At 37.4% G+C, this 23,497-nt stretch overlaps 1 protein-coding gene across 2 annotated transcripts in view; it reads left to right on the forward strand.

Moving 5' to 3' along the window:
• The window catches only part of LOC105042163 (phospholipid-transporting ATPase 3), a 45,059-nt gene that overhangs the window by 2,104 nt on the left and 19,458 nt on the right, over positions 1-23,497 (forward strand). For both annotated transcript variants that reach the window (XM_073253753.1, XM_073253754.1), the window contains 10 exons: positions 5,510-5,587; positions 5,713-5,809; positions 11,602-11,708; positions 14,827-14,892; positions 15,026-15,147; positions 16,382-16,466; positions 16,576-16,653; positions 16,742-16,858; positions 18,074-18,223; positions 18,344-18,448. In XM_073253753.1, coding sequence (XP_073109854.1) covers positions 5,510-5,587; positions 5,713-5,809; positions 11,602-11,708; positions 14,827-14,892; positions 15,026-15,147; positions 16,382-16,466; positions 16,576-16,653; positions 16,742-16,858; positions 18,074-18,223; positions 18,344-18,448 — 1,005 coding nt within the window. The remainder of the gene's footprint in view (positions 1-5,509; positions 5,588-5,712; positions 5,810-11,601; positions 11,709-14,826; positions 14,893-15,025; positions 15,148-16,381; positions 16,467-16,575; positions 16,654-16,741; positions 16,859-18,073; positions 18,224-18,343; positions 18,449-23,497) is intronic.

Genomic DNA, 23,497 nt, shown 5'->3' on the forward strand with positions numbered 1-23,497 from the left:
TATACCGTACTTAATATGTACTGATATTATAATAGGATATATCGGTACGGGTCCGGTACGAGATGGCGAACCTTGCATATGATCCAATGTATAACAAGTATTTATATCATGGAATGCCATACCACCTTATACTGTTCAGTATGGGGTATCATACTGATCTCGTATCGGTATACCGTTTCGGAGCGTACCAATACTACCATACTGTACTGAACCATGTACCGACATTACAGTAGGATTTTACTGGTACGGGGTCCGATACCGAGATGGCGAATCTTGATTTTATATCATATCTAATACATAAATTAAGGCTCAAAATACTAAAATGCAGAAAGAAAAATCAATGGGGAAAAGCTTCTAGTTGTCTTGCATAGAAATTTAGTTGTTAGATCTGGGAGCAGGTGTTGATGTGGGAAAGCTGATATTTTAGTAACATTTTTATTGAGGAAATGCTTAATGGTAAGTCCAGCTTCAATTTCCAAGAAGTCTCGGAAAGGGGTGCATTTAACATAGCAGAAATTCTGATCACTAAGCATAGAACAATGTCCCTTTGGGATTGTTGGGCTTAGATTAGAATTGGAAGATGTGCAGAAGCAGTACTACTTGATATTTGTACCATCATGTATCTTATGATGTATTATGTTGATTTTTAACCTTTAAACCATTACTGAATGATAATATATATTGTGTTCAATATGCAGAATGGGATTTGATAATAAAAAAGCCAAAAATGGTGGTGATTAGCTCTCCAGCCTATCCATATACTCAGCATGGTTCCTTACATGTTTAAAATGAGGAAGTAGGGTACAATCTAGCACCATGTTGCATTGGCTTATATTGGTTGCATTGCTCTGATGCATAGCAATATGGGTTAATGAATTGGCAGTGATACACAAGAGGCATCCTATATTGATCTATGTCTTTACACATATTGTAAACATGGAATGATTTGAACTGGAACTATAATCCTTGCAAATACTAAGATTTACCATATTGGTTGGTACCAGTGCATAATGACCATATTGTACCGTACTGGTATCAAATTGGTATGCTTTACGGGGGGATACAGACTCTTGGTGTGCCGAACCTTCTCTCATGTACTGACATGATATTAGGATGGTATCAGTATAGGGCCTGCTACCATGATGGCAAACCTTGACTCATAATGTTGATAGGATAATTAACTCATTTAAAATCAAATTCTAATCAATGTCCTTAATCTTAATTAAGCAAATTATCCTTTGCAACCAACATCATGGAAACAACCTGCAACTTTCTAACATGCTTCATATATGAACCTTTCACTTGAGTTTATTGCCACTACCATTCACCTAAGTTTACATGTTTCCACTTTAACTAGTGGATTTATTAAGTAGTTGTTTAACAGATATTCCCCCTTTGGTTTGTTGAAAGCAACATCAACTACTCTTGTGAACATCATCTTTTGGCTAGGAAAGGTTACTCTAGTTTGTAAGGTACATAGGTGAGTCAACATGTTGTCCTACTATGGATGTGAAAATTATAATTCTTCCACATGTGTAATCACAGCATAGATGGCTCTAAGTTGCCTTGCTATAGCTCGGTAGTGATACTTATAGCAACTAGGAGTGCACTTTTAAGTTTTCTTATGCCTACTTGAAGCATAACATCTAATGTTTTGCAACCTTACCACTAGATGTGGCCTTGTATAGCTTATTAGACAAACTGCGTGAATAACATATCTTTATGCAAGATGAATGTTGTTTGTGAATTTGACATTCTAGTGCGTAAATTCCGACAAAACAACTAAAATATGAGACTCAGGATTTGAACAAGCCTAAAGAACAAGTAGAGAATAGCATAAATAGTGCCAAAATATGATTAAAAACAGATAACAACTTGGTCAATGATAAACTAGAAAGTTATTAGGCAATAGACATCGTTGGAATTATTACCTCTAGTTGGAAAGACAATTATTTTTTCTAGCTTAAAAAATATTAAGGTACAACAACTTTCTTCAAAACGGGATTACATGGATGAGTCTTCACCATTGGGAACCCTTCAAAGCATTGTTAAAACTAGGTAAAACGAATCATAACCATCTTCCTCGACATACATCATACAAGGAACAAAATCCTTAAGTTTTATTAAATTATTCATGTGGATTTTAAGAATTTGAGTCCAATGCTAGATAGACTTGAAAAGTTAAAATGGGGGTTTCAATTAAGAGTCTTTTCACTTCTATTTCAATTGAGAACTCCTAGAAAAATTGAAGCATAATGTATGCCCTTGTAGGACCTATATTGAAACACCATGTAGCTTACCTTATACTTAACATCTCTTTCCCCATTATGGGGTTAATTTCATGGTTTAAAGCTTGATCCATCTGGGTATGTATTTGCATGTGCTAATTCCTTGACATTAATAGAACATTAAATGTCTCGCATTCCTAGCTAAGGCAATTGGTAAAAGTGGATCCAAGCGAACCTAGATCAATTTCAAGAAAGGTGAATCTGCCTCACTGATTATGTTACTTAGGCTCATGCGTACTTGGAGAAAGCCTCCAAGATTACTTAATCTGAACTAGTTTACTTAAGTAGAGGAGAGGTTACGATGGAATTGCTATTGGTTTTGAGGCACAAAATTAAAAGCTCAAAAGCAAACTTGGTAAAGAATCTCCAAAGAAGACACCTAGTTGAATATGCAATATAGGACTTCCTTTTTATTTGCAGGTAATGAGATCTTACTAGCTACTAAAGCAGAGTCCTCACTTAAAGAGTTATTCTTACATATTAATATTGATAGCAAGATTTTATGTTCCTATGGAATGGGGGCATCTTGACCGTCTTACCCCATTCTTGTGAGAAAATGGATTGGGATAGGTTTAGGATTCCAAAACCCATCTATATGCAGAGAGAAGAAGAAAGAGGAAAGAAAGGAAGGATAAAGAAAAGGAAAAAGTGAAGGGAAAAAAAGAAGAAGAAAAAGGAAAGAAAGGAAGGGAGAAGAGAAATAAAGGAAGGAAAGAATGAGTAAAGGAAAAAGAAAAAAGAAGAAAAAGGAAAAAAGAAATAAAGAAAAATGAAATAAAGGAAGGGATAAGACAAAGAAAGAAAAAGGAAAGGAAAGAACGAAAGGTAGAAGAAAAAGCAAGGAAGGAAAGAAAGAAAGGAAGCAAGAAATAAAAATGGGGAGAGAGACGGAGGATATCTACCGGTATGGTTGACCGAAGCCGCTGTCGGGATGGAGGGGGATAGCGGGGCATCCCATTCCATTGAGAAACCAGGACATTCCCAAGCAATAGGATTTCTTGATTGACTGTCTTAAGATTCATTCTGTATTTTCATCCTCTAGCCATTGCCAACCTATCATAAAAGTTATATCGTATTTATCTTGGTTTAATACCAAGATGTTTAACGTGGAAAATAATGTTGCTTCATCAAAAATCTCTTCAATAGCCGTCTTTTTTGTGGCATGACCTTTAATTTCACTTTCTCTATTATATCATCTAAACTCACAGCATCTTAAGAGCTTAGAATGCACCTAATCATATAGTCGATAGGAAATACCCCTGGAAATCCTCAAAGAGAACTAGTAGGTAATAATTATTGTAATCTTTATGTTTGTTTTATGTTTGGTATTTTATTTGTAGCCGCTTTATTATAGATCTTGTGTTGGTCAGAAGGAGATGATCTTACAAAAGTTAGGGATGTTCTTAGTGCTTATTTTTTGTTTCTTAACATTTCTTGCTACCACCTATCAAACATTTGGTAAACTACATTGCTTTAAGAAATGTTCGAATTTCTGCATCATTAGAATGCATCACACCAAAGGAGTTTTATCACGTGTTGCAACTTGCACTAGAATTTTAAGGAAACCCAGCACATTTTACCAATTTTTCCTAGTGTTGAAACAATTTTTCTGATATTTCTTCCAACTTTTTGCTTGAACAGGGGATTCATTTTGTATTATTTGCAAGACAAGCTTTTATCTTGTTCTTAGGTCATTAAAAATAATATCTTTTAGGGGGTGCTTGTAGGATAGATAGCCCTGACTTATATCTGATTCATGCTTAAAGAGCACCTTGTTGGGCATGGGTCTGTGTCTTAAATTAATATTGGATGTTGGACATCTATTTGGTTGGATATGAATTTGAGAGAATTGGTCCTGACTTGATTGAACTTTGACACAAAAAATATTATTTGAAAATTCTGGGTCTAGTTCAAGAAGCTTCACCTTGAGCTTGACTGAACCTTGGAGATTTGACCAACTCAAACCGCCAATTGATGGGTTTGATTTTGGTCTGCATCTTAGACATAAGGAGGGTCCTGGCTGGATCCAAGTCCAGATTGCTCCACCTGGTCTATTTGCAGCCCTGTGGGTGTTAATTGATGATAAGGCTAGTAAAGAATGGGTTCAAGGGAAGGTTGCACCACTCTAAAGTTGTTTGAAAAGTAATGGTTGGAGAAGAGATTGATTTTAGAAAGCGACACTAATGAGTATTTCCAGATGGTAGAAAAGCCACTTTGTACCATTCTTTAGCAACAATGCCTGGATGTTCTAACTTTAAAAGAATTCTCTCAAGGCGCTCAAGTATTTGAAACCAAGGATTTCTAACAAGGTTCACTGTTTTGGTATTGGATCCCATACTGGTATCATATTGTCAGTGTCAGTACTCTTGGTATGTTGGTCGGTTTGGTGTACTAAGACTTGGTACACCCCTTATACCAAGTCTTAGCTTGGTATTGGTATTGCACGAGATGCCCAGTATAGGGTGGTACTCATCGGTACGGTGAACTTGGGTTTCTAGTAAACTTTGGAGCTTTGCTAAGTAGTTTCTAAGTATAAGCTATTTCTAATTATGGGTTAGAATTTGCAGGGAAATATCACCTAGATAAGAATATCAAGGTAGACATTAAATAGTTGAGATTGAGTAGAAACTGCCAAAGTTATATGCGGCTCCCAAAGCATTTGTGACAAGTCTGAGAAGATGAACTTGGGGCTTTAAGATGAAACTTGAGGCGCACATGATAAGTAGGTTGCATAATGCACTGGAATCCGTATTTAAGGGATCTAGGAGATTATATGCAATTATAATAGAGATCGGTCGTCATCCATAAGATATGAGTGGTACATGTAGCAGCTACATATATGTATCTTAAAGAACCATATTAACTTAAGGTATGCATGACTCTGGGTATTGGCTTATTTTCACTTGCTTTATCTGTTGGATGAACATCTTAAGTTAGTTTGGTTAGATCTTCCTTTTTGCCACCCTCTCCTACTTACGGGTTTTGTTTTCGTTTTACTGTTGTTGTGTTAGGGTGCTTGTATAATAGTGCAATATAAAATGTTTCTTAATACCTCTATTGTTGTAACTTTAGCTGAAGCAATTCTCATGCTGCTATTATTTCAGATAATTGTAGTTGTAAGTTTGGGATTAATGCTTTCGCTTAAAAAAAAAAAAATAAAGATATATGATTAATGAATGAATGAACAATGAAGAGCTTACAATGGTTATTTATTGGAGCAGGTTAAGCAAGATGGTTTTTTCCCTGCTGATTTGCTATTCCTTGCTAGCACGAATCCTGATGGTGTTTGCTACATTGAGGTTTCTTTCAAGACCTAAATCCTCAAAAATTCGCTTGTTGCTTTTTATATATGATGGTAGCAATGAAAAATCAAATATGGATGTCTATCTGATACTCTAATTGATTGCTGCTTTGTGTGTTTTAGACTGCAAATCTTGATGGGGAAACTAATTTGAAGATTAGAAAAGCGTTGGAGAGAACGTGGGATTATTTGGCTCCTGAGAAAGCTGCTGAATTTAAAGGTTCATTCATTCTAGTTCTGATGCTTTCTAAAGTTATTTTTGACTTGCACTATGTTTTACAAGAGAATACTATTGAACATATGTGTCATCCAAGGTTTGCCATATTGGTTGGTGCCAGTGCATAACGGCCGTCCTGCACCATACTGGTACTAATCCCACGTGTTGACACTGGGTATGCAGAATCAGGTACCATATCGGGTGTATAGATATTGTCTCCGGTACTAAGACACCAACCTTAGTTCCAACTTTTGAATTAGTAGAATAAGTGTTCATGGGCCAAGTTGACCGTCAATCTTCATTTATTGATATGCATTAATGAAAGTAAAATATTTTAGCAGATAATAAGTTCTTTTTATTGCTTAGATATGTTGTTTTGATATCTTTGATAATATTCATGGCATCAAGGTTTGCTGTGTTGGTACCGAATCCCGAATTGGTCGGCCGGTGGTACGGTTCGGTACTGCCATCGTACCTTTCCATTCCAGGGCTGAACCGATACAGCAAAGAGGGGAGAGGGAGAAAGAAAGAGAGGAAGAGAGAGAGGGAGGGGGGAGGGAAGGAAAGGAGAGGGCGAAATGGCCTCCAGAGGCCATTAGAGGGCGTTAGAGGTTGCCGACCTCCATTCGATAGAAACAGGGGCTTCAACCCCTGTTTCTTTTTTATTTTTGATTTATCAGGTGAAGTTGGTGTTGCCACTTGTTATTTTTCTCCGTAGTGCCTTTGGTGGCCTCCGGAGGTCATTTCACCCTCTCCCTTTCCTTGCCTCTCCTTTTCTTCCTCTTTCATCTCTTTTCTTCTCCACTCCCTTGAGCTGTGTTGGATTGGGATGAGGGCCACCGCCTCCATAGTGCCTCCGACAACCTTCGGTGGCCCTCCGACGGCCTTTGGAGGCCATTTTGCCCTCTCTCTTTCATTCTCTCCCCTTCCCTCTCTCTCTCTTCCTCTCTTTCCTTCTCCCTCTCTCGTTTTGTTGTCCGTGTCATTTTGAAGGCCAAAACCATCCCGGTCCACTGTAGGGTACGGTTTGGTATGTCTCGAATTGGACGGTTTGGGATGGTTTAGTTATATTTGATATAGTAAATTTACAACCTACTTCCTACCTTAATACCCTTGGATTCTCAAAGCCCTTTATGTCTCTATATGTTTATGTACAATTGTTGCATCCAGTTCTTAGACAAACAGCTAGTTTAGGTGCTGCACCTACTCTCAAAATTGGCTTTTGCTTTCTCCTTGCATATAATTTTTTTATTCTTTCTATATGCATAGCTACTAATAGTTGACATTGATAAAAAAAATCACTTTTAATTAAGTTAATTTTGTTCCTGTAGAGCATACATTTCGAGACTCTTTGCCTAGTTTGTTGAGGTAAGCATGTAGAGAAATGTTTGAGGATATTGGGGAAGAGGTTTGATTAAGATGTGGAATATGGCCATTTTTGGAAAGTGTCTTTAGGGCCTTGTTGAAAGTTGAAAGAGGGACTCAAAAAAGGTCACCACTCATCATGATGCTATATGATATTACAAAAGGGATTTGCTTTCTAGCATGGCTAATTGAGTTTTATCGGTATAGGTAGATAATTTGAAGTCTTGCCAAGCTCTTTTTTTTATTTCAGTTTTTTTGTTTGCTCATCTATAGCAAGGCAATGGTTCAAAATATCAAGCGTCGAACTCAATGGGTGGTTACAATGCATTATATCCTATGCCATATTGATAAAGGGTATTGAATATGTTTTGAAGCAATTGACATGCCCTTGATAGGCCTATTTTTGCCTTGAGTTTTTTGGCATTTTCTTATGCTTTATTGTCCTAATGCTATGCTATTGTAGGCAATATGGTAGGAGTCTCGCTTTAAGTTTCCTAATCATGGTTGTTAATTTATAACATAACATCACATAACTTGCAATTAAAGATATACTAAAAACATATTTGTGCTAAGATCAATATTTGCAATGCAATTAGGTTATCTGAAATCATTCAGTTAATGAATCATGCCAAAGTTTATCATGTTTCAGGATGAAATAGTATATTGCTCGAAATAATATGACAAATGAATGACGAAAAGCATATCTTCTGTATTATCGAACAACAACTATAATTTGTTTGACATGAAAAATTAGAATAATGTTCTTTCAGCTAAATGCTGCGTGGATTATGTGGAGGGCATATAAATGTTGTATGCATGGCTGGAATCAAGCCAGGTTGGGCCTGGCCATGCCCTTGCTTGAGCTTAGCTCGAAGAAATTTGTTTTCTTGCTTCAGGTTGGGATTAAGCCTGAAGATTTTCAAAATTTTAGCGGCAGCTTAGGCTCGGCATTGGTTCGAAACCAAATTGGGCCACCAAAATTAGCCTATTTGGGCCAAAAGACTGGTTATACTATGTCTTGCCCTTGATGGAGTGGCAAGAGCTATGTTAAGGAAGGATGCCAATTGCTCGTTGCCAACATCACCCCTCTCGATGTGGGAGGGGTCAAAGAGGAGGTAGCGGTGGGAGACGTCGAGAGAGGTCTTAATGGAGATGCTAGAAAGGAAGACAAGGATGAGGAAGAGGCTAGAGATGATTGTGCTGGATGATAGGGAGTGCATGGAGAGCATGGTCGAAGGAGTGGTGGACGAGGATGAGGAGGCATTGTTGGGTGAGTGAGGAAGGTACATGAGCTAGATCCGGGGCATCTTGAGCATGGTGACGAGGACTCGCTTGAAGGTGTTCTTGAGGGACTTGCCCTGCTTGGATCGGTGTCTGGTAATAGCGAGAGGGGTGATGTGAGGGGGCTATTGATGTCATGCTGGAAGTGGGTGGGGAGGTGGAGAGAGTCGATGGATCAAAATATCGAAGGAAAATTAGGGATTAGGAATTAGGGGTTTAAACCCTCGCCCTCCACCTAGTCACCCTTAGGCTCACTGAACCCAACAAATTGGACTCATTGGAGGGTGACAAGGGTCCAACATAGGGCCTAGTTGGAAATAGGGTCTGGTTGTGCCTTAGGCCAAGTTCAAGCTGGGCTCCGAGTTGGCTAGGGCTTTTGGTTTTGAGCCAACTTTGGGCCTAATTCTAGGATCCTGGGCTTTGGCTGGGGCTTGGGCTAGGCCAAGCATTAACCTAAAGCCTAGTCCAATCTTCGAGGTCTATTTTTAGGCCCAAACCGAAGCCAAGTATCTAGCCATGGATCGACCTAAAGCTAGTTGGACCCAATAGGCCTCGGGGTAGCTTGGGTCCACTTCCAGCTTAATTGTTTGGTCTTAGGTTCATATTATCTTTTTGATATATGGAGTCTTTATTTTGCATCGTATGCTCCATGTGCTGTAAGGGTAAGATTGGAGATCAGAATTTTCAGAATCGTGCCGAACCGTCTGGTATACCCCGTATTGAGCCGGACCGACGAGGAACCGAGACTGTTTCGGCATCCAAATCGATTCTCGGAGGGACGGAAAAGAGAGGAAGAGAGAGAGGGGGAGAGAAGGAGAGGGAGAGGAAGCTGCGGCTGTCGGGGCCGTCCGATGTCTTGTCAAGGTTGGTTCGTACGGAGAGAGGATAGGAGGCCTTATTGGGCCTCCGGAGGCGTTGGAGGCCTCCGAACGGACGGTGTCTCTATCGCGAGATCCTCGATGGCGGCGAGCCCATGTCGACGGGCCTGAGGGCGGTTGAGCCGCAGGAGGGCCTCTGTGGCTCTGCCCCCTTCTTCGTTTTTGAAACAGGGGTTTGCCCTTGTTTCGATTTTTTTTTTGATTTTAACATATGAAGTCGGCAATCCAGTTGTTGCCTTCATGATTTTTTTTTAAATAAGTGGATTCAGCATATCATTTGCCGACTTCGCCTGTTTAAAAGAAAAAAAACACAGAACAAGGGTGAACCCCTGTTCTGCACGGGAGGAGGGCAGAGGCCGTCCTCGGCGCACCCAGTGTCGGCCGCCTTCGATGCTCATTGTCAGCCATCGGAGAAGTTGCATCGGTGTCGGCGTCCGTTTGGAACCTCCGACGGCCTTTGGTGATCTGGTGAGTCTCTTCCTCTTCCTCCTTTCTCCCTTCACTCGTATCGAGCTCAAAAAGAGTTCTGACGGCCTCCGGTGGCTGTTGGAGGCCCTCTCTTCCTCTCCTTCTCCCCTCCTCTCTCTTCCTCTCTTTCTTTTCTCCCTCCGTGCCCTTCTCGTGTCGGTTCACGCCGGTCAGATCCAGTACGGACCCGTACTGCTAGCCGGCCGGCACGAGCCCTAGTTCCGGCTCCGGGAACCTTGTTTGAGATACTAGTAATAAACCCGATACTATTTTTCCATTGGACTGGTACAACATGTGTATGGGACTGGTAAAAATGTTATGTGCCTGATCTGATAAAAAAGGGGACACTACCCAGTTATGGTCCAGATGATCTAAGGTTCCGAAGGGGTGAATCAGGGATAGTCCAGATTCTTGGATAGGGAACCAGTCGATGTTCAAGGGGGAATCATTTGGAATTGGATAGCCAAGTATTTGTTCTTTGCATCCACCATCTTTTGGTTTAAATAATGTAAGGCCCTTTCTTGTCCTTCATCAGTCTTTCATGAAAAGCAAAGCACCTAAGGAATTGTCCATAACTGATATGTAAAAAATGAAAGGCTTTCCTTTTCTTTGGAGCTGCCGGGACTTGAGGAGTTTACTCAAGATCATTATTCAGTTCACCATCTTTGTTTTTGATTAAACATGTGCAAGCTATCTTAGAAGATTAGCCTTTAATCTTTATTGGTAGTCCAAACCATCACAAGTGACATTGAAAACCACGGAAGTAATTCTCTTCTCTTTCGGCTATCTGGATGTTTGTATGTTGGATGGAAATTTCCCATGTTAGACCTTGTCATCTTTGTTTTTTCTTCATTCTTTGAAGACGAGTTGAAAATTGGATATAGGGAAAATGATGGTTGGGGTGTCTTGATTGAGTACATGATTGATGGTAGCTTTTCAAGCTCAAAAACTGACATATGCATGGAATCCAAGATGCATGAGAAAGCAGGAGAAAATGTGAAAGAAAATCAAAATTTTATTGATCTTCTTCAACACCTGGACTACATCTGTAAGCTAGAATAACTTAAATCCTCGGAAATTATGCCTACTCAGAACCATTAATCTGATTAAATCAACCCTGTTCCTTAGACTTAATTTGTGACTAAACTAAAGAACCTGGAAAATAGGGATGTCATCTTATGACCCACAAAAGATATGGCTCTAAGTAGATCCAAAAATAGGGAAAAATAAATAAGTTCTTAAACTGAAGCCTCATCTGATTTAAGTCAGTTGCTTTTTTGTTGCATGAGCTATAACTTTGACCAATAAGGTAGGTCACTCACTTGATCTGCTTAATGACCTTTTAGATTTCACAGCATTTCCTTCACTGCCAAAATCTGCCTTCACCAAATATCTTGCACCAATTCTATGTATCTGTTGTTTTAATGGCAATTCATAAAAGTCAGCCTTTGTATGTAATCTTGTCAACTCAAGTTATGCCTAGAAACCTTTCCATGTTGGCGAAAGGCTTGAATCATGATGATGGTGCAGGAGTTTTGATGTACACAATGTGTTAAAACTTTTCTGCCGGTTGCATTTTTATTATGTCAGTCCTTTTATCACATCTGAACATAAGTTTTGAATTTTTTGAGCAAAGGAAAATCCTTCTATCTGTGCTAACCTATATGTGAATCTGCTATCCTGATATAGATTTTTCTTGCAAAATATTTACTCAAATTAGTCTTACTTTCTCCTTTGCTTATGATGTTTGCATTATTGGCTTTCATCTATTATCTATCTTAAACATTATTAATACATGTGCAGGGGAAATACAATGTGAACAGCCAAACAATTCATTGTACACTTTTACTGGAAATCTTATCATGGAAAAGCAAACACTACCTCTTTCTCCAAATCAACTTTTATTAAGAGTGAGCTTCATTACCTTCTTGTTGTTTTCATTGTTTATCTCATGGTATTCTGTGGCAAGGTGGGTTCCATGATATGGTGCAAAATGCAGGCATGCCTGTTTTAAAGTCCACAAATCATATGTTGCTTTTGTAATATTTGGTTAATATATATCATACTTTCTATTGCAAGATACTTGTTTTTTTTCCAGATTGAACCTTGTGGATCCCAACCCCATGCTTCAACTAGATGCTCTAGGTGGACACTACAAAGTTTCCTAAATAATACTTGGCCTTTCTTTTGTTCTATCATTTTTTGTTAATAAAGACATTGCTTTTATGTGTCTAAAGGAACCACATATTAGTCAGAAAGATGGCTCCTTGACCTTGATTTCTGCAACTTGTGTGTTCTTTTTTGTGTGATTCTAGTTTAATCCCACTACGTGGTCTCATCTCATCAGCTGAATTTTGCCATATTATTGAGGACATTCATTCTCCACTATGACAAGAGCTACTGGCTACTGAACTATATTACATGGTAAATTTGTGAGTTGTCTATAGTAACAGGATATCAACTCCATGCATTCTTGTTAATTAAACGCATTAGTGTCTTTTTGGTGGCAAAGAAATTTATGGGAAAAGAGAAGTAGGATTTTCCCATGAAAAGGAAAAATGTTTTCGAGGGATTTAGAAATAAGTTTTCCAAGGTTGCCTATTTTCTATTGGAACAAACAAACAGGAAGCTAGATTTTCTAAGGAATGTAAGTTCTCCATGCAACTGAAACCAAATTATATATATTAGAGCTAGGGAAATCCGGGACCAAGAAATCATCACTAGAATTCATGAAGAATCGAAGAAGATCAATTGTGAAGCTGCCTCATCCTTTAGCGTATGTGCCTTAAGAAAATAATTCTTTGTTCAGTCACGTAAGTTGGACCTAATTAAAGAAATAATCCACTGTCAAAGTGTCTAAACGAGTCTCAGTGGCTCATATGGATTTTGATCTCTATCAATATGAATGCATGCCCCTTCATATTTCATCTCTTGTGATGTGAAAGTTTCTGATCGCAAGTTGACTCCTCTTGGCTCTAGGACTTCCCCATGTCATGTTGCAATCCCCTATTCCTGCACTTTTGCTGAGTAACAAGTAAAGGATGTGAAATAAGAGAGATTGGAGAATCATTTTGCATGATCAATTGAACCAGATTGTTGGAAAGAGTCAGCACAAATGATGATGCAAAGCATTCTCTTTCCCATCTTCCATTCGCATAAGGCTTCCTCATCAGATCTGTTTGGATTGAGGGTATTAATAGGTTGCTTTAATGCCATTTAAAATAATAAAAATAGAACTAGATTATATCAAATATTAAGTTTGTAAGAAAACATTAGGAAAAAAATTGTACAATTGATTTTCTTATTTAATATGAATAATTCAAACTGGGATCAAACTTTTACTTTTTCCACATTGAGTTTTCATACCATGGTTCAGACATGTCTATAACTGTATTTAATATGATCTGGTGGATTTCTTTTTCTAAAGAAATTTAAATTGCATCCTTCAAATTATGTGAAATTTATTGGATGACCTTTATATTGTCCCTTTCTGATTCTTTTTAGTTGTTCTTTATTGAGTATTTTATTTATCTAATTGTCAGACTCTAGCGTGACTTCAGACCATAATTATAATGCTTTTCATGGTAATTTATTTATCATAAATTTGGCTTGTCTTTGTCATGAGCATGCGAAGCAGAGGGAATCAATATAGTTGAGGTCAATTAGAGGTGTTGGAAAGTCTGAAATTCAGATAGACTAAGTTATCCTATTGCAATAAATTTAAATCTTTTACAGAGGATGCAGATTTTGTAGGTTGCAAAACAAAGAATCTTTACTACTTAACCTACATATTTTTATAATTAAAAATTATCTCCTATATTATGAGATAAACTTGATTAATATTATTTCTAATTTTTGGGAGTAGCATATCATTGTATTGCTATCTCGTGACCTGTGTGCACCACATGGCTTATTTGCTTGTAGACCCTTGAAGTGACTCCCGGACAAAACTGATATGGTTGAAGTTTGTTATAATATGGTGTTTAGCTCATTTTCTGAATCTGTTCTTTATCATATTAACATGCCACCTATGAGAATGCTAACCTCTAACATAGCTCTAGATCACCAAAAAAGGAAAAAAGGAAAATTGAGACAAGATACCATGCAAGAAACAATATCTTTTAAACATAAATATCACAGTCCATGATGGAGATGGTATGTGCATCAGATGCTATAATGGTGCAAGTAGTTGCCAGAGCTGTTAAGAGTTTCTGATCTGGTATCCAGATGAAGATCCAGATCTGGTTACGTGGTTAAAGAAAGTAGATTTGGATGGTCGTTGCTTTGATCTAATGGTGATGTGACCTAAACCCAACTAATATGGGATATATAACATGAACATTTGCTTAGAAACTTTACAAGAATATTCATTTTGAATTACATCTAATGCATTTGTAAGGAATATCTTATTGAGATTCTAAGGTTCAAATTTTTGTGTAAGGCATACTCCTTGACCTTCTGAGACAAGAATGGTCCAAATCATCCAAATCTTATGCACAAAAACACATGTGCACATACATAAATAGTTACATTTTAAAGATAGATTTACAGCGAGACTAAATCCTTGATTGCGGGGTTAACAACTATAATGTGAATCAGGTGATGCCTATGAGGTGGTAAACTTGTAGCATATTGTGGCCTGGGTCATTAAATTATTGGCACCAAACTAGAATAGTGATGTTAGTCACCAGCTTGATGCACTATAAGTGGTGATACCAACAAATGCAAAACTAACAGCAATGGTGGATCCACCGCAAGAACTATAATAGGATTTGTGAAGAGCATGCAGGAAAACTTATGTATATGTATTTTAAAACTATATGGTGTTCCAAGTTTTGGTTACAGTATAACTAATATCTAAAATTATTTTCTTCCTCAATTTCCTTTTGGTTTTTGAGAAAAAAGATCATCCTCAAAGTTTTATGTGCAGTTCATACTTTTAATCATTGCTTCCTTTCGTATTAGTATCTCTAGTTTTCCATTCATGCACGTGTCTCATTTATACCTCAAATTGATATAATGATGTAGGGATGCAGCTTGAGGAACACAGAATATATCGTTGGGGCTGTTATATTTACAGGGCATGAGACGAAAGTGCGTTTTCTTACAAGCCCTGTATTAATTAACAGATTCCTTTTACTTTATAGGCATCCATTTTTCTCTTTCTAGATCCATATTCTTGTGTTTTCATCTTTTCATTAATGCTTTTTTCCTTATTGTACTGCAGGTTATGATGAATTCTATGAATGTTCCTTCTAAAAGAAGTACATTGGAGAGGAAACTTGATAAACTTATACTTGCTCTTTTTGGTTGTCTCTTCAGCATGTGTCTCATTGGAGCCATTGGAAGGTCAAGTTAGTTTTGCATTGAGCTGCTATGTCATTATTTGCTGTTGAATATTTGTGATAAAAATCAAGCTTTAAATCCCGTGGGACAGCGATGTCCCGATATCTCCATGGAAGGGATGCCCTCGTCCTGTCCGTCCCGTCCCATTTGGATAGCTGCATTGATAGAGATCCTCCGTCTCTCTTCGTTTCTTCTTTCCCTTTTTTTCTTTCTTTCTTTTTTTTCTTTTTCTTCTACCTTCCTTCCTTTGCTTTCATTTTTCTTTCTTTTGTATCACTTCCTTTCCTGTTTTCCTTTTTCTTCTTCTCTCTTTTCTTTCTTCTTCTTTTCTTTTTCTTCTTACTCCCTTTCTTTCTTTCATTTTTTTCTTCTTTCCTTTCACCTTTTCCCTTTCTTCATCTTTCTTTTTTTCTTTCCTCTTTCTTCTTCTCTCCCTACATGGATGGGTTTTGGAGTCTTGACTTTGTCCCAGTCCTGTTTTTTCATAAGAGGAACATGACAGGATGACCGGGATGCCCCCAATCTCGTTGGGACGTAAAATCTTGATAAAAATCTTTGGTGCAATGTTAAAAATCTCCTTGTTGGTTATGGTCATGGTTGTGATGCAGTCAAAGTTTACTTTTAGTGGCTTAAATCAAGATCTACAATTTTGGTACTGGGTCACATACTAATTTGGAATGGTATGGTATGCACCTCATACTGAAACAATCTTCTAACCATTTTTCTCACTTTTCATCTAGGCATGAGTTGGCACACACCTCAATGTGCCATGGTATGCCTTGATATGGGGGGTGCACCTTGGCATGGAATAGTATGGGGCCTGTACCGACCTAAACTCAAGTTTTGTGCTAGTTCCCATCCGATACGGTATGGTATGCCCAATACCAACTGGTACAGTTGACCATGGTCTGAGCTGCTCAAATATCTAGAATTTAGATATTTGTTTGTCAGTGTGGTCCTAAATCACTCTAATAATAATCAGCACACTGTTGAGGAAGCTTATTGGTAACAATTACTTTGTCCTAATATTCACCTCCACCCTGCCCAAAAACCCCTCACCACAAAAAAAGGAAAGGAAAAAAAAAAAAGAAAAGGAGAACACTATCAAGCTTATACTATGCATGTCAATCTATCATGAGCTTCAAGAACTAATGTGTGCACATACAATAGTAATGCATCAGGCTTATTTGACTATTATGAGTATTAATGCTTATTTTGATTTCTTGATTTTCTTCAGTGGGGTGTTCATCAATCGCAAGTACTATTACCTAGGTTTTTTTGGAGATGTGGAGCCTCAGTTCAACCCTGACAACAGATTTGTGGTACTTATTTTCTGAAAGAATTGTGGCCTGTAAAATTTAGTTGTATGCTATCACTTATATGCCTACTATGCTTTTCTTTTTTTGCTGAGTCGCCTACTGTGCTTTTCAGGTTGCTATCTTGACAATGTTTACCCTAATAACATTGTACTCAACTATCATCCCCATTTCTTTATATGTATCCATTGAGGTATAGCTGAGAAATTTTCTAGTCTAGATGCTGCTATGAAATATTTTACATATAAGCGAAGTATCTTATATTATCACCTTGTATTCAGATGATCAAATTTATTCAGTCAACTCAATTCATCAACAAGGATTTGAATATGTACCATGCTGAAAGCAATACCCCTGCATTGGCACGGACGTCAAATTTGAATGAGGAGCTTGGACAGGTACTTTATTGTGTTATCTCCATGTTGCATAGGTTGATTTTCATATTTTTTCATAACCACAATTTCTGCATGGTTTTACGATTTAGGTGAATCTGGACAATGCTTAAATATGCAGATTTATATGGACTTTCTGTTTGGGGATTTGAAGTTTTGCATATATTAAGCACATATCATGCATTGGTTTTCAAGAAATACTTCGACTCTAATTACCTTGGATGTAAATTATCTCTACTATTATGATGGAAACTCGTGGATGTAGGACTCTGAACCCATTTACTCCACTTTTGATATATTTACAAATTACCTCTTATACGGGATACTCCTGCCAGGAATTATTCTCTCTCTCTCTCCTCTCTCTCTCTCGTGCATATATCATTTACAATAAAAAAGTTTATCAGTTTTCTCATTCCCTTATTGAAGCCACTTTCCCCTATTTTCCCCATCTTTTTACCCCTTTGTTCTAAGAGTTCTTGCTCCATTTTTTCCACATTTCCTTGTACACTCCACAAACAAGGGATGTGCATCGGATATTCTAAACACTAGCCCTGTTAATTTCACTTTTCACCTAGTTTCTGTCTCATGTATCAAATTTTTGAATGAAAGAATCAAATTGGTATACTATGCAATTTGCTGTGTGCGTGTGTATGTTGCATAATCTGCTTTATATCGCAATTAGCACTTCGTATTCTTCTTCTTCTTCTTTTTCTTCTTCTTCTTTTTTTTTTTTTTGAGGCAGAGAAAGGGAGGGAGATCCACCTGCACTTTAATTACTCAGGCCCGAATACTTGGGGATGCACTAACCAAGATTGAACCCAGAACCTTTGGTTGCTCTGTAGAGTGTGACTATTGGGACAAGTTGAAAGTCATTATTCCATGTCATTTTCACCTGAGTTTATATTATTATACTGTCTCACTATAGGGTTTCTCTGCCTCAAGCCACAAAAATCATTTGAATTCTTAAAAAGAAAAACATTATTCTTGAACAAGTTATTTTTTGGTTCAGAAATGATGTCATAAGGATGAAAAACCACGAAATGCACTAATATGCAAGCTAAAGCTTATTGAAATATTTGTAGAATTCCAAATAAAATATAATAACTGTCTGTGGGATTCATCAACAATTGCTGCATCAACAGACATGCTTTACGTTTTGTCATTATTAAACTTGGCTTTTGCCATTCCAAACATTGAAGTTGGAAAATTTTCCTAGTGCAGGTAGAGTATATATTTTCTGATAAAACAGGAACGTTGACAAGAAACTTGATGGAGTTTTTTAAATGTTCGATTGGCGGGGAGATATATGGAACTGGTATTACTGAAATAGAAAGAGGAAGAGCGGAACGGAGTGGATTAAAAGTTGATGAGGTATGTTTGATATACTGTCCATGAGAAGTGCTGGTAGAATTAACTTTGAAAACCACTGTTTGCATCTATAATTTTAGCTTAAGCTAAAAAGACTATTTTTTTTGAACTTGTTTCTTGTAGGGTAAAAGTCCAACCACAGCAGTGCATGAAAAGGGTTTCAACTTTGATGACCCTAGGCTTATGCACGGTGCTTGGAAAAATGAGCGTGATCCAGAGATTTGCAAGGTAGACTAAATTAATGTATCTTAATCTAAAAAGTGTTTGTTTAAAGCTTTCTGTTTGTTATTTTTTTTTTTCAATCGTGCACCTTTAGGTATTATATTTGCTTTCCCTCTAAGATATTTTTGTGACATACCTTTGTAGCAGGAATCTTCTACTTAGGGTGCCAACTCCTGCTTTGGAGTCTCCATGGAAACCTGTCCCCCCAACATTTCCTTATTAAAAATATTTAAGAGATCTGTTTCCCTGCATCGGTGAATTTGCTCCCATACCTTTATTCACTTTTGGTAATTAAGGACATACCTAAAATCCAGAATGTTCAAACTTTAATGTTGTTGGATGTTAAGGGTTTTACTTACTGTTGATTTTTTTTTTCTTTTTTACTTTATGGTAAGTGGCACTTTTTTCAATTATACATTCGTGAGACACACAATTTAGAGGAAGTATCTTTTTAACTAATATATATATTTTAATATTTTATATATAATCTCAATTGAACAACCATTGTCTTGGGATCATGTTTTACTAACAATGTGAAGAGGGTATTCAGTTGGGGAAAAGGCAGCAAAAGGGCCCCAGTTTAGTATTACTTGCTTTCTTCTTCTTCTTTTCATTGTGAGAGTGTCTTATTCAAATTATTAATAATGTTTTCTCTTCAGTGATCTTGTTAGATGTTTTGTGTGGTCACAACTTAATCCACATAAGTATAGTGGTAGCCAACTGATTCAGCAGGCCTTGCTTGTTTGTTTTTACTTGGGGAATAAACTGTAAAGTAGTTATTTAGCTTTTATCTGTGCCCCCCTGAAGGAGGCATGAGGAATATTTGATATCTCATTCTAGGGCATTATGTTGGGAATCTGGGATGCTTACTGTGAAGTGGATTTTTTCTTGCTTAAAATGGACTCTTATTTATATCTAAGATCAGGTTCAAAATAGGAGTAATTGCTCTGCTTGTCTTGATAGAGATGTAAGGCTGCTAGGATCCATGTTATTTTGGTTCACATATTATGCAACGAAAGGACTGAGTTGTGGAATTTTTTCTGATAAGGTGATTTTTCTGGTCAACAAACTATTCTTAAATCCATGTGATGTATATTTTGGACCATAGTTAAGGAAAAAGATCAAGATAGGAGGGTTTCTAGGCTTTAAGGAGACTCAAATAATGTGGGGTATAGGTCCATATTTACACGAAGGCAAAAGGAATATTATATGGCAGTTTCTTGCTCCTCTCAATGCTTTTCTAAAAAAGGAACTGGGGTGTCCTGAGGTTTAAAATTAGGGTGCTAAAGTTAAGCTTTGTGCAGGTAGTTGAGTATCTTGTTAGAGTCACAGGCTGGATGATTAAGGAAGTTTTTGTGACTGAGCTTAGGTTGGGATAACAACTTAAAAAGCTGTTTAAAAGTTTGCTTGTCTGCTACAAGGAATGCTAATAATTAAGAATAAGAGGAGATAAAGATAGAGAATAAACATATTTTCAAACTCATGATTTTGTGCTCATTTCAAATATTACTAGCTACCCCAGTCAAACACTCCGTTGAAATCTGCCTCTCAGTTTGCCAATCTGAGTTTCATGATATTTCCTCGGATATTAAACAAAGTGATGAAAATGAAGGCTTGGGACATGTGATATATCTCTCTTATTCCACAAAACTGTCATCAGGTATGGCATAATACAGAAAACTTAAAAATATGGTCAGGCTGGTTTTCTTCCAATATATATCCTCATCCTAAATTTTCCCCATTACAGCTGATCAAAGTGAAGTTGCTTCCCCTATGTACTCTAGGTTGTGCTTGGGATTTTCTTCTTAGTTGCCATATTTGGACTCCGATATTTTATAATGGAGATCATTACGGATTCTTAATGTGGGAAGTCCTTTAGATCTTGGTTCTTATCAGTCTTCTCTAGCTTCTTTTTAGTTAATCAAATCATGTGCGACTAGTATATTGATGAATCCATCACATAAAAGATGAATTACTTGTGGTAATGCTGGCACATCATCATGAGTCATGCCACATTTGGTCCAAAAGTCGTCCAAAAGTCTCTTCATCCTTCTCACAAAATCCTTGGATTTGCCCATATGATCTGCTCAACTATTACAAATAGATAGCAAAATCTCTATAATAGTAGTAGAAATGTTGGTAGTAGAATAAATATCTTTAAGGGGTGTTATTTTGTTAAGTTGCTTGTATCATGTCACAAGTGTATTTTGCTTGGATAGCCTGGAACCATGATATTCCGTGCTGGCCCAAATCGGTCGGTACATCCTGTTCCATACCGTACCGGTGGAAAACCGGTCCGGTTCAGACCGAATTTTCGGAAAATGGCTTGAACCAGAGTGAACCGGTTGGTTCGGTATGGTATCAGCCCGAACTGCCCGATTCCGAACAGTTTGGTCCGGTTTGGTACGGTACGGTACCGGTTTGGCTCGATTTTTTTTTGTTTGCGTTGGATGGGATTTTTTTTAATTTTTTTATTGTAGGTATGGTACGGTACCATATCGGCCGGCAACCGGCACGAGTTCCGGTACCGAGTCTGCGAACCTTGCCTGGAACCATTTTGAATTGGATTTTGTAGACTGCTTAGGTCCACGTATCAAATTCAAATTAGTAATACATGCCTTTGCTACTCTTTGCTTATGTTTATGATACACTAATTATGAACAAGTGTAACACTAGTAATTGGAAATGTAATTTGATGAGGAATCCTGGATTCTATTATTCCATAATTCATGTGTTAATGTAGCTGCATTTTCAGAATTTGATTTATCAACAAGTACTTAGGAGCAATTTTTTCTAGAAAATTGTGTTTGATATTTATCATTTGATATTTGAACCTTCTATTCTGGGCATGTGCAATGCATGTTAAAAACAAAATTGATCAGTTAGTATAGATTAATCCAGTTATGTATAATTGTTATAACAATAAATCAATTACTTGGAAGAATTCTCATTAGCATATGCCAAAGGCTATGCCTTTTTTTGGTAGTATGATAATATTCATTTTTTTCTAATATTATATTAAAAATGAGAGTATTGGATTTTTGAATCTTCCTTTTAGATTCCATCAATCATTTTTTGCCAAATATCTTTGACCTTACCTATATCGCCATATTTTTATATTTGTGAGGTTTGCCATCTGAGTACTAGACCTTGTATCATACCATCCTATTATAGTGTTGGTATGCGGTACTGCACGAGATGGTGAAGCGTATCTAGATTGGTATGGTACGAGACTGCATACGAGTTTGGTAATGGTATGAGACTGCATACTAGTTTGGTACATGTACTAGACTACAAATATCGGTACGGTACTGGTATAGTGTGGCATGCCCCTTATGGTATAGTACTAACCGGTATGGCAAACCTTGGTGATTAGAGTGTCTAATGGCAAAAAGGAAAAAAAAAACTTGTTGATTATTGATTTATTGCATTTTCTAAAGTTATATTTAGGTTTAAAGTGAGTAAGAAGTCCTATTTTTAGAAGATTGGTGTGAAAATGTCCTTTACATATATTTGTTTGGTCGAGGACATGGTAGTTTGATATCTTGTTGTTTTAGGTGTCTACCTATAGAGTGGTTGCAGAATTCTGAATTTTTCATTTATAGGAAAGATTTTTTAGATGTCAGCATAGAGGTTGGTAGGTTTTGAGGACTAAGGATGTCTTGAGCCCAAGATTTGATGCTTGGTAGTTAGGCACTAGCTTGCTTGTAGAGAAGTCATGAAGATAAAGGGCCTAGTTGTGGCTGCATGAATTCATTGTATGTGGTTTGTTTTGAAAGTCAAAGAAGGATTTCCTTCATTGCTATTCTGTCCTTGTCTTCCTCCAACCTCCCTCCTCCCTCCCTTTCCCTTTGCCATCCTGTTCTCTCTTCTATTATCTTTGATATGTGGTAATGTTGTCCCTGTCTTTGCTCTTCAAGCTTACTTTGCTCATGTTTCTTACATAAATATAAAATATGTATTATGAAATTCTGTAATAGGACTATGAGTGTCCATCATAAATTTTTACTAATCCCATTTAATACAATTCAATATATAAATGCATACTAAATATAATCTGTAGTTGTAAATAATGTTTTTACTGTCAACAACAATCATTTGGACTAATTGTTTTTTGCTTACTCTTTTGATTTTATCGAGCAACCATCGACATAAATTTTATATGCAAGGATAAAAAGTAACTATTACGTTTAATTTTAATTGCATAGTGTTAACTGAGGGCCCACTTGTTTTTGCTCTGTGTACTGTTCTTATTTTCAAAACCCAAGAAAATGAACTAGACTGATCAAATTACCAAAATATATGTTGAAACCCAAGGTTTCAAATCATGCGGTTCAAGGGCATGCCGTACGCCCCACATATTGTCTTGTTCCGACACTCACACAATTAGAGCCCCAAATACACCACCTGATCGAAACTTTTTAGTGTTGGGTCAGTGCATGTTTAAGTTGTCAAAGCAGGGAGATGGAACCTAGTCCCTCTTCTATTAAGTTGAGTAACTCCGTACCTCTCTAGAGGGCTAAGCGCTTTTTACCTCTTGTCTAATATACCCAGCTCAAAGGGAGTGTCCAGGGGAAAGGGAACTCAATAGCTAGCTAAAAGGTTCTGACCCCATTTGTTGGGTGGGGAGGGGGGTTGCATGTGTATGTGTGTGTCTTTGCACATCTGTGCACCTTCTCCCCTCTCACCGCCACAGCACCCCAAGGGGGACCATTGCCTTCTCTCGCTCGGTCCAGATGCGGGAAGCTACCACCTAGGAGGCTCCTGCCCCTTCTTTGACCCAACCAGATCTCATGCAATGAACAGTCACTCCAGAAAGGGGACTAATTATTAAGAGATAATTCCAGTGGTAGTCAAACCATAAAGCAAACAATTGGGTGCACTGTATTTGGAGGACTGACAAACTACTTGAGGATCCCTGTTCTCTAATATTTTGTGTCTTCTGTAATTGCAAAATCATCTAACATTTCTAGTCCAGTTTTCCTTCATGTTTTTTACTTTGTGTATTATAATTTTGGTCATTTGGTATTCATTACATATCATCATGCTGTTCTT

This window comes from Elaeis guineensis, chromosome 3 (genome assembly GCF_000442705.2).
Source record: "Elaeis guineensis isolate ETL-2024a chromosome 3, EG11, whole genome shotgun sequence".
Taxonomy (NCBI): Eukaryota; Viridiplantae; Streptophyta; class Magnoliopsida; order Arecales; family Arecaceae; genus Elaeis; species Elaeis guineensis.